Source organism: Physella acuta, unplaced genomic scaffold (assembly GCF_028476545.2).
Source record: "Physella acuta isolate Inbredline_101_S28 unplaced genomic scaffold, ASM2847654v3 ptg000033l, whole genome shotgun sequence".
NCBI classification, from domain to species: domain Eukaryota; kingdom Metazoa; phylum Mollusca; class Gastropoda; family Physidae; genus Physella; species Physella acuta.
In genome coordinates, this window is record NW_026731553.1 from 177793 (window position 1) to 189801 (window position 12009).

The window sequence follows — 12009 nt, forward strand, 5'->3', positions numbered from 1 at the left end:
ATTTTATAGAAATAAATACATAAATCAAGAAGGCAAGTACTATTCGTGTTACAGTAGGTTATTATTATATAACGTATGGTGGTCTAAAAACTTGATTTTGACCCATTTTTCCCGATGGTTTGAATGAACAGGTATCTTTCACCTAACCAACCCCCCTCCCGCATACACCTCGCCCCCAACCCCACCCCTATACGGTGTCCAAGCGTCCTTCTCTTCTCACACGTATCTTCTTTTGGATATCGTGGCTAGCAGACAAGACGTGTTTTCACTGTCGAGCTAAGTAAAAAAATGTGTTACTGTTTGTCTTTATTTGTCCAATCTGTAACCACTCTGTTGTGTGCTGACGAAGACCTTGGGTCGAAACGTCCATAGTACTTGTAACTCTTAAACGTGTGAGGTAACTAACAGACTAACACTATCTGACTGAGTATCTGTTTTATTACTAATGGTAGGGGAGGTAAAGAGACAACATGAGTTACTTCACCTACATCGTATGACAATCCTTCTCTCTTGATTTAACAGAGACGATAAACACTACAGGAAGCATTATTTAACCCTCCTGCAAATTTTAGCTTAAAATTCATGGTGATACTACACTACTTGAAACATTCGTTTATTTACAGCAGACTAGTTCATAACGACTTTTAATCATTAATGTATTTTAAGTATAACGCTCAATAACCAGGGCTCCATGCAACAGTTGTCTATGAATAGCGATCATGATTTTAATTTCAAAAGCACATCACACGGGGACTTGAAACTGCACTCACTTTTTACCCTGTCCAATACTTAGGCCAAAAGCATTTGAAATATGATTTTCACATTGTACTAAGAGCCCGTCACTCCACCGAAGAAAAGTCATAGGTATTTACAAATGCTTCCCATGTAATAAAATAACCTAAACCATGGGAAAATTGTCTTAGCTAATTCTTATTTTTTATAAAGCTGTCATATTATATAGCTCTGGTCCAATAAAATAATTTTATTTTAATATATTTTTTAAATTTAAAAAATATTTGAAATTTTAGTCATATGTGTGCTAAAAAGGCCTATATATTTGTACTGTAGACAAGCCAAAGCATTATCACAGCTCTAATACCTGGAGCACAAAAAGTGTTAAGAAAAAAGCTTTCAATAACTAAGCACAATTTTTTAAATTAAGATTTACCAACACTTAAAAACAATTCATCTTACAAATGAATACAAATGTTTAATGATGATGCGTATGCAACAAAACATGATAATGAACTTTTTTTTTCTCTTTACAAGACATGTAAGGATGCATAAACAACAGCATCAAATTAAGCTCAATAAAAATCAACATGAAACCATTAGCATGGAGCACATTATAAAATAGAACAGTCAGTCAGCTTTTAAGTTATGTAAATTTGGGTTGCAACACCTAGAGATAAAATTGTCAGATCTAAAATATTTTTTGATAGTGCGGTGCTAGAAAATATTGACTAGTCCAAGCTTATGCTTGTAAGTAAATTATTCCAGCATACACAGTTCTCCAACTATCTAAATAAGCTGGCTGTTTAATCTCATAAATAAAAAATGTAGACAATGCAATTACTGTCTTAGGCTAAATGTGGAACTGACACCTTGATCATAATGGCAGAAACAAAGACCAAAGCTTGCATTCACTGTAAAAACCCAGCAAGAAAAAATATAGATGTGCAGCCATGAGACGTAACAAGTTAAAAATTATACTATACAATCTTAAAGAGTCCTAACAATTAACAAGCTAGAGATATCCAACTAGGGACCAACCCCACCAAATCTTGTTTAGCTCCATTAATACATTCACAGTCTGTAGTCTCTTCCTTTTAAGGTATTGCAGAAATGTAATTGATCTTGCAAGAAACTCAATATTGATTACCCATTTGTAGGTTTATAAAACTGGCAACAATTTACAACTCAGTTTAAAAAGACCATGTCCAGAAGATAGGTTACACAACAGTTCACAAGAATATAAAAGAAAATAAAAAGCTGCCTTAACTTAGATGAAACACCATTCAGAGGTTAAGCATTTTCATGGAGATTAACCTACAACATTATTAGTTACTAAGCTTTTTGAACTCAATTCTAATGTAGTACACTAATAAACTGAAATGACCACATATTAGTTACTACTACATTAAAAAATAACATAACTCAGAAAGTTAACTACTGGTAGTAATAGTAAACCTAATACACTCAGCAAGCATTATATTTAGAGAAAAAAAGAGACCATTCTCCTGGACAATGGTAGGGTAAGACAATCTTTATCTCATCTTATAATTGAGTGAACAAGATGCTTCTGACAGCTCTCCATGGAAGTCAATGCTCACTGTGAAATCCAGATCTCTCTGAAGCAAAAAAAAAAAGCAATGTATTAGTAACCTATTTTACTCTAAAATACACTTCAGGTATAATGATACGTTATTTTTTAAAAGTACACATACATTGTTCTGTTTATTTGGTGTCATGGTAAGGACTCCATCCACTTCCTCTCCTTTCTTGATTGTCAGGTCATTATCACCCAGATAGAAGACTGTCTGTTTCCAGTGTGTGTAAGGTGCATCAGGAGCTAATAACACAAACACATTATATTCAAACAGATAAACATAAAGTAAGGATATGAAAAAAAAAAGTGATAAAAAAATATATTTACATGTGGAAAATCCAGTGCGCTTGTGACATTTTGTGAACTCAATATTGAAGAATGTAACCAATGCATGGAGATAGTCATTACGTCTACAGGTCAAACGGAAAGGGGCAGTAAATGCAATATCACCTTCCTTTACTGTGTAAATATCAACTTCCTAAAAAAGAAAAACATTTCAATCAATTTCAAGTCAAACAAGAATCCAAGAGAGTAAATTTTTAATAGATGTACTACAAAGTACTCAAATAATCCCTAACACTAGCTAGCACCAATTTAATAATTCAGGGAGTATAATACATAGAGAACAAAGAAAACAATGACAAGTCCCTCTGCATAGGCATAAAAAAATCAAACACTCAGTACAAAAAGCATTACCTTGACCAAAAAGGAATTAGTGACAACTTGTTTCGGGTCAACAACATCAACAAGTGGTTCCCTTATGGCAACATCACGTATACAGCTCATATCAAAGCCATAAACACTATCCCACCCTATCAGAATAGATGAGAATAAATATAAATAAAAAACTAAACATTATTAAAGATCAATTATATTAACATTTTACAAAGATATGGTATCAAGTTTTTATTATATGGAATACAGTAATAAATATTAAAATCCAACTCTTTATGGGGCAGATACCATAGGTCTCTCTGACCACAGTACACGAGGATAGTCAGCACTATGGCAGGTTCCCCATAAGAACTGGGTGGACTTTGATTTAACCTTTAGACTACTATTGTGTCATTTTATAACTTATTAGAATATTTTAAAATACTCACAGTTAATTTTCTCATCCTTGTACTGTCTGTCTTCAATGGCAGTCACATATAAAGTGGCTCTGTCAGGGAAAATGAGACCATCTGGTTTCTGAGGGGAAAAATTGACAAGTGTAACCATGTTTGATAAAATTTATTAGTAGAATAAGTTCTTGTTTGAATCAAATCATATAAAAATACAAAACAAACTTACCAGCCATTTATCTCTGGCAAAGATAACTGTGTTTAACATTGATTCATAAAAAAGACAGTAGCCCATCCACTCAGATATAATAATGTCAACCTTATCAATGTCTGGTGGCAAACAAACTTCCTCAACCTTGCCGCGCACAAGGGAAATAACTGAATCAAAAATAATAACACAAGTTAGCACCAAAAATAAAAATATTCTGGAAAATAATTTTGCATATAACATTAACCTAGATTATTGTGACTGCTTTGAGAATTGTTAAAACTGAGATAAGTTAAAAACATGACTTGTATTATAAATACCTTTGTCCAATCTGTTAGCAGCCACAATCTTTTCAGCATAATCAATAATGCTGGAACACTCAATCTAGAATTTAAAAACAGTTAAATATTAAATTTTGCAAAAAAAATTAGTTAAAACAGAATGCTTTTATAGAGGTGTTATACTTACTTGGAAGTGACATAAATAACTCCACACACACAAAAAGTTAGCACAATAATTTGAGAGATAAACTCACTAGACATTACTGCATAAAACATGGCAGTCAAAGGACAAGTTACAAAACTACATACCCCAACAACTCGACGTGCTCCTGCTTTGGCAGCAAACATGCACAAAATACCAGTTCCACAACCAACATCCAAAACAACCTTGTCTTTAAACAAATGTTTGTTGTAATACATGGAATTCCTGTACGTCAGGGTTCGAACTTCATCCTTCAACATTTCCTAAAATGTACAGGAATTAAAATTGTTAATTGAAAAAAAAACCCACATGAAACATCAAAGAAATAAGCTGCATGCTTAAAAAATGACAAGGCTAATTTACCTCATGAATACCAAAGTGTGCATAAGAATCAAAGTAGTAGTCCTTTGATGTCATCTCATCAGGAGCTAGGTGTCCATTGCTGTTTGGCTCAGCAGTTGAATTTGATTCTGCCTGAGCATTTGTGTTGATATCACCACTACTGCTAGTAGGTACAGACTGAAAATAAATACGATCATTAGTAAAATTATTTAAAAAAAAACAACAACAACAAAACCCACAGTAGACCATATCCACAATACAAATTTAGACTAAGCTAAACGATAAACTCCCTAATGTATTGTTGAAACTTTTAGTTGTGGCATCTAAAATAACAAAAATTTTCTGTAAGTGAAGTGTTATATTAAGATCAGACCTACTAAAAATGCGTAGATAAAAAATAACAGACAGCAAGAAATCAGTCTTTTGTTAATTAAGTTATAGTAGCTGAAGAAAAATTGTAACTGTTTCTCTGTACATGTACTTTTTCTACTTTACTAGAAAAAAAGATGTAGTATTCATGTGCTGCAACAAGCCAACTCAGTCCTTATTGATTTGGTTATTAAGTGGACCACCCATTATCTTTGAAATAACTGTTGGTTTAGAGGTAATTCAAAAATGGCATCACACTTGTTTGAGATGACTTATCTCCCCAACATTGCTACAAAAAGCCAGATCACCCCACATCAAAAAAGACGTCACACCTAAACTAACATGTATTTTTGTCTTTCAAAAACACTGATTTTGGCTGAGCATGGTGCTGACCACACCATCCCTTCATATGCTTTTACTTTTCAAAACATCAATTTTAGTCCATGTTATCTAAGCTCAAACCTAGTCTGAATAACGAATGAATAAATTATAAAAGCTAATGTCAAAATAATAATGAATTAGAACCATTCACGGGCATTGAGATTTCCCCCATGTTGGAAAAAAACAACAACACTGCATGTATGTCGAGTCAATACCACTTGACAGGATAGCTAATTCACTATCATCTCAGCCAGCAAGTCAGCCATTTAGGGGAAATTATTTTACATACTCTCAGCTAAGAGCACCCCAAACAATGAAGTAAAACTATGCAAAATATTTTAATTTAATTTTATTAAGCCTACCTATTCACTATTCCATTGCTTAGAAACAAAAAATTGATATTTTTACGGCCTGAAATAGTCTAGTAAAAAAAACCCACCTAAATTATCTTTTTTCCACAGTTTATACATTTTTAAAAATGAATTTACATTTCTCAGACAAATCAGTGACCTTAGTCCCAGATTATATGAATTAAAATCAATTTATTCTCAAACTAGAAGACATATTTAGTAAAATATGATGACTGTGTTGGAACGTACGAAAAATATGCAGACATATGAAAGCTATAGCAGACAGTAAATCTAGTTTTATAATGCGTTAAACTTTTCAATCTATGTAGCCTACTAAAAATAAAGTGTGTGTTAGGCCTAACACGTCGTCTTTTAATTTAAAGTGCTTTTACATATGAATTAGATCTTTAATTTTAATTAAAATCTGTAGCCTAAATAAATTTGTATATACAGATACCAACATATTTGTGGCTATGGTTAAGTAGTGTTAGTTCGTTGATTATGTCTTTCGTGCAATGATTGGGCATGCCAAAACATAATGAGACATTTTTATCATTAAATTTTTTATTGACAAAACTAATAAAGGCTTTGTTTGATGGATACAAGGCTTGGCTTACATCCTAACTAGAAGATATTGATTAGTTACTCTAATACCAGATGGCTTTTCAGTAATCAGGAGGCAGACATCTGTTTAAAAAACCCAAAAGTTGCACCTTTTGTGGTGCAATGTGGACCATTTTTCTCAATGGCCTCACATTTAAATAATGAGATTTTGTGAGACTAGCAGGATTTTCATTTAGTTCAGTTAAGAAACCATTTCCCTAGACAAGAAAAACATTAAGGAAAAATGTGTATGACATATGTGGGTCAGGGGACATTTCCACTCCTCCAGCTTTATGGGCTTTGGTATTACTATTACAAATGTGGACAACAACTACTCTAAAATAGGTGTGTAAGCAGTATTGTAACCTCAGGTTTAGTTTAAGAGTCAGCAATTATGGTTAGAGCTACGGCAGGACTTTGTAAAATGCGATACGCAAAACAAAGAGGAGGCAAAATGCGATACGCAAAACAAAGAGGAGGCAAAATGCGATACGCAAAACAAAGAGGAGGCAAAATGCGATACGCAAAACAAAGAGGAGGCAAAATGCGAGGCCTAAACAAGGCGTTACTGGTAAATAGCAATGCATTTTCTTTTAGATGCATGTCTTTCCCCCACAAATGTTGAACTTTTTAGGATAATTTAGGTCATTTCAAGATTTAATGGATGTCTATCATTCAGTGGTCATGTTGAGAATTGAGTAAATTTTAAATTTTGTAAGAAAATCCAATCTATTTGGACCAATAGCACCCTTTTTAAAGTAGGCGTTATTGGACAGTATGAATGGTATTACTGGTCCATGCAACCAGTTCTTTTCCCCCCCCCCCCCTTATTTTAAAAGGATCTGGTTGACCTAACCATGCAGTGCTTCAACTTTGCTAAATTAAATTATGTCCAGGCCTATCATATCTAGATAAATACACAACGAAATAAGCATAGGCTTATATATGCAATGCAGAACAAACTAGATCTAGATTTTAGTATTTCTCGCTAACTTGGAAGCGTGGTCGGTTGCTAACAACAATATGGCGCCCGGACCGGACGTTTGATTTCCGGCGATTTTACGGCCAAATTCCAGAGACCTTCAACTAATTACATTTAAAAATGTTTACCACGCGCAAAATGGCGGGGATTCCGTGTCATAACAACAAACCATAAGTGGCAGGGTTAGATATGCCAGAAAAGCATTTTAAAATTTGGTTTGGAGAACGGAGGCTAAATTCAAAAGTCGGTCTCATTCAAATTAATAGAACTTCTAAAATATCAGCCCGGAGGTCACAAAAATGAATTGGAGGTTGTAGAATTATTAGTTTTATCATTATATGAAGAAATAAATCAAATATTGCATGCACGTTTTAAAATAAGACACGACTTTTGAATGACAACCAAATTTATTTATTTTTTTAAACCACGTGACCGCTATTTGATGATCACTAGTGGGGAACTCTGGGTACATGGCCACTTAAAAAGTCTAACCTATTTGTGGTTTTCTTTACGTTCAAGCTTAAGTAGAGTTGTCATGGAGAGGTGTGTTGGCCATGGCAGTGAGTGTCAATAAATATTAAATTAAGTAATTTAGTTTAAAATGAACTAAAAACTTCAAAATTAGTGCCTAATGGATTAAATATGGATGTCTATCATTCAGTAGTCATGTTTAATTTGAAATTTGAGTAAATTCTAGATTTAGTAAGAAAAACTACTAGATTTAGGTAAAATCTTAGTTTAGCGTCGTAAATTCCAACGTAGCTAGTAATGTGCGATGAAGGTAACTAATGAATATTTCTTTCATTTGGCCATATTTATGTCATATTTTACATAATATAACAGATAATTGAATAACAAATCACAATCCAAGACCAAACCAGTCATAAATATCCTGGAATAAACTTAAAACTACCCCGTTCGAGACAACAATGAGTAAATTCAAGCAGCGGCCATGTTTCAAAAACAATAAATTGTCTATTCGCATGTCTTTTGTGTTGATTTTGTGGTTTAATATGATTGCTTTGTATTGTTTTAATACATGCCTGGGGGTCGTCCATAAATGACGTCACACTCGTAGGGGGGAGGGGGGTCCGTAATTTTGTGACGTTGTGTGATGAGGGGGAGGGGGGTTCACATGGTGTGACGAATTTTAGACGTAATTTTGCGTTTTAGAAAACTGTTTTAATACATTGTAATAACAATTGATTAAAATACTCTATTTTGACAGAGTTTCAGACAAGATTTTGGAAAAATATAGCTGTTTAAAAAACAATTCAACTGCAATTTTGAGGGGGGTTGTAGGCTGAGGTGTGACGTCACTTTAGGGGGGTGGGGGGTCTGGCTTTTTGTGACGACGTGTGGGGGGGGGGGGGGTGGGGGGGGGGGGGGGGGGGGGGGTAAAAATCGTCAAAAAAGCGTGACGTCATTTATGGATGACCCCCTGTATAGTAATTTTTCTTTTTTTTAAATATAGTTGACATGAATGACTAATAGACTTTTTCAGACTTAATAGTGTGCATCCAAGACCACAACAATTGTTGGGAGGTCGAACTTTTGAACACTTTATTTGCAGTAATCAAATCAATATTAGATCGCACATAAATGACGTCGCTCTTATGATATTAATGACAGCGTGAATTATTACAGAGCAAACATATGAACATATTGTTTCAGATAGAAATTGTGATTTGTGGCGGGGAGAGGTTGAGTAGAACTCAGCGATGTGATTTTGGAGACGGGTCAGGGTTTTTTTTCTCGTGAAAACAGGGGATGGTTTGTGGGAGAAAGACCAGCTGTAGAAGTATGACGCGTCATTCATTGGTGATCCATTTTCTCGGTGGGGACGATAGAACTATTAAGAAGGGTCAAGAAATGTAAAAAGCTTGCCTAGTCGCATTTCTTGAACCCCACCTTTTTCATTCCCCCACTTAGCACATCGTCAACGAGTTAACGCTCGCACGTGACGTCATGTACCGGTACCGCCGACCGTTAGGCTAATTTTATAGAAAAAAAAAAAACAACAAACACTGGCTTTTTGACGCTTTTGCGACGTTTAATTTGATTACATAAGTTGGTGTTCATTAAACATTATTTCAGCAAGCTTGCTGTCTTGAGACTTTCGGCCCTTTAAAAATGTATTAAGCTCTCACCGTGTAGAACTAGACTACCCATATTAAGCTCCAAAAGAAGCTGGGTGAAAACAGGATGGGCGTCCGATTTTGAAGCTGCTCTGCGCTTTATAAAAAGCACAATAAACTATAAGATGACACTTATATTAAAGTAAATTATAGTTCTGAATCTTGATACTTTAAAAGTGATATTCGGAAATTAAGAGCCAGACAGTCAACATGATATTTCAATTTAAGTCCAAGAAAATAAATTTCCTCAAACGATGGAACATTACTAAATGTTCGCCGCAGTATAGCGAAGTTGAATTTAAGTATTTACGTCATCTTATACAGCGCGATAGCCTACTGGTGCTCCAACGCGGCCCATGCTAATGGCCGTATTCCTAACGCCCCGCATTAGACGCGGCTTATTCGTCGGCAGGCATTTGGTGGAAAGACTTTTTGACGGGGATAATGTGTTGCGGCCGTTTTGCCAAATGTCTTAAACTAGCAGGCTTGCAACATTTGTGATGATTCGTTTAAGCAAGGTATACATATACTAATGCTTATTTATGCTTACTTATACTTATGCTTATATCGTTATTTTGATTGAACAAAGCATTACAGAGGTTCTCCATCAACCACCTAGGTATTTTACCCCGTTCACCTCCTTTCATGAGACCGACACGTCATAAATTGTGGACCCGCCTGAGTTGACGTCACAAATCTTCACTCACTTCCGTAGCAAATCATATGTGACATCATTTAGGGACAACCCCATATCACTCACTTGGGTACTTGATATTGACATTTTGACAACAAAGGATAACCAAAATGTGTCTGGCAGGTTGAGACTTGCGATCGACCATAATGACAACACTCACTTAAGGGGTGGACTGGCTCATTGTTTTAGATGATGTTTTACGAGGGAAGCTGGTGGATAATACATTTTGTCTCTCTGTATATATAAATGATGACAAACATTTATTGTTGTCAAAATTATGTCTAGAGATCTTAGATAAGGCAGAGGAAAGCGTAATTTTTTTTACATTATGACTTGTTGTGACATTTACGACAAAAATATGACGGAGGTTGGGGTTTAATTAAGGTAAAGAGAAGTAAAAAAATGTCATAAGTTACAATAGAATTACTAATTGATGAAAAGAAAAACCTGAAATGAAAATAGTGAACATTCAAACAATAAGAAAAAACTCAAATTATATAGTAATAGTAAGATCAAATAAACATTAGTAAAAAAACGTGATTTAATACATGGATACAAGTTGCATCTCACAATGCTTCTAGAATTAATAAAGTTGTTTGTTAGGAAATTCACATTTTAAAAAAAAAATGCTTTGTAATACGGACTATACAACAAGACAATCATATTTTAATACATTTTCATACGAATAGAAATGAAAGGGAAGCTACTCTCAATAACATTTTCTTAAGATGGCTGCTGTTTTTAATAGCAAATTTACTATCTCGAACAGGGTTGATAAAAATTAATTTCAGGATATTTAAATTGATTTAACCATAAATGGTGATCTATTATTCAATTATCTATAATACTTTATCAAAATATACGAAAATATACTCATATTTAATGACATATTCATTAATTCACTCTCTCCCACATTACTAGTTTTGGCCGAATTTACGACGCTAAACTAAGATTTTACCTAGATTTATATCGTGTTTAAAAGAGTAAAAGTTAAAGCAGATCTATCCACGTGAGCTTCCCCCCCCCCCCCCCAACAAATTTAGGTTACCCAAATTTAAAAGCGTTGGTCGTGTTAATAATTTGGTTTTTAATTCTTAGTTTCTTTTAAATCATTCTTCCTGTAATATGTAGTCTAGTATTTTCATCCATCACTCTTAGTATGGAGTTTCTTAATTAAGTATTAGTCTTTTAAATAACAAAACAGAAAAGGGTGCATTTGTAAAATTAAATATTTTTAACGCAACACTTTTTACCTCCATTTGGTCAGCCATCTTTATCTTTGTCCAATGCACATGGGAAGTGAACTGCGCAAGTTATCGGCGCCTGTTCCTAATTTTAGCGGAAGAAGCTATTTACACACTAGGCCTACTACTAGCATTGAAAAATCAATATTTGAAGATTTCGTGTTTTAAAAAATATAATAATAATATTATTATTATATTATTAGAACAGAAGTGTTGCTTTGTTTCTCTTTTTCTTACATTCTGTTGTATAACATGGGGTAGGGTTGTGCTACACGTTTTTAAAATCTACTTTTAAGCATCTAGAAATTGTAATAAAAATATAGACTAAATAATGTAATAGTAAGTCAGGCTTTCATATAGATCTAGGCCCTACAATTTATATATTCCATTGATTCCGATCGTTCTTGATCAAGGCAGACCCCCCCCCCCCCCAACAGAGCTTCTGGAATTGCTCCGGAAAGTTTCAAGTGGCCCACCACCTCCACCGGGAGGAATATGAACTAAAAACTGCACCCACCACGAATAAACGTAAGCTCTAGTATGTAATTCTGGTATATCTATTCTTATAATTAGCCTGGACATTTAATTGCCCATACAGCCCATACAGTTGAAAGTGGCGGAATATGTATGTATGTATGTATATATATATATATATATATATATATATATATATATATATAATATATGTGTGTGTGTATGTATGTGTGGGTGTGTGTGTGTGTTTGTGTGTGTTGTGTCGGCCTAAATAGACCTATAATTCAAATATAAGCGTACATGTATGTGTGTATAAGCTTTAATCACTGCATAACAATTTTATCTATA

At 34.2% G+C, this 12009-nt stretch overlaps 1 protein-coding gene across 1 annotated transcript; it reads right to left on the reverse strand.

Moving 5' to 3' along the window:
- Positions 1-1190: 1190 nt before the first annotated feature.
- Positions 1191-11310, reverse strand: LOC131942201 (protein arginine N-methyltransferase 1). The gene is made up of 10 exons (XM_059301933.1): positions 11197-11310; positions 4448-4603; positions 4192-4347; positions 3922-3985; positions 3623-3771; positions 3433-3520; positions 3026-3141; positions 2657-2807; positions 2448-2572; positions 1191-2351 (listed from the first exon to the last, which is right to left on the reverse strand). Exons 1-10 carry the CDS (start codon positions 11212-11214, stop codon positions 2268-2270), a joined length of 1107 nt encoding a protein of 368 aa, XP_059157916.1. The 5' UTR covers positions 11215-11310; the 3' UTR covers positions 1191-2267.
- Positions 11311-12009: the final 699 nt, after the last annotated feature.

Coding starts and splice junctions, on each gene's coding strand:
- LOC131942201 (XM_059301933.1), bottom strand. Junction 3,772..3,921: donor TGCTAACAGATTGGACAAAG/GTATTTATAATA, acceptor TTTTTGATTCAG/TTATTTCCCTTGTGCGCGGC. Junction 2,573..2,656: donor GCGCACTGGATTTTCCACAT/GTAAATATATTT, acceptor TTGTGTTATTAG/CTCCTGATGCACCTTACACA.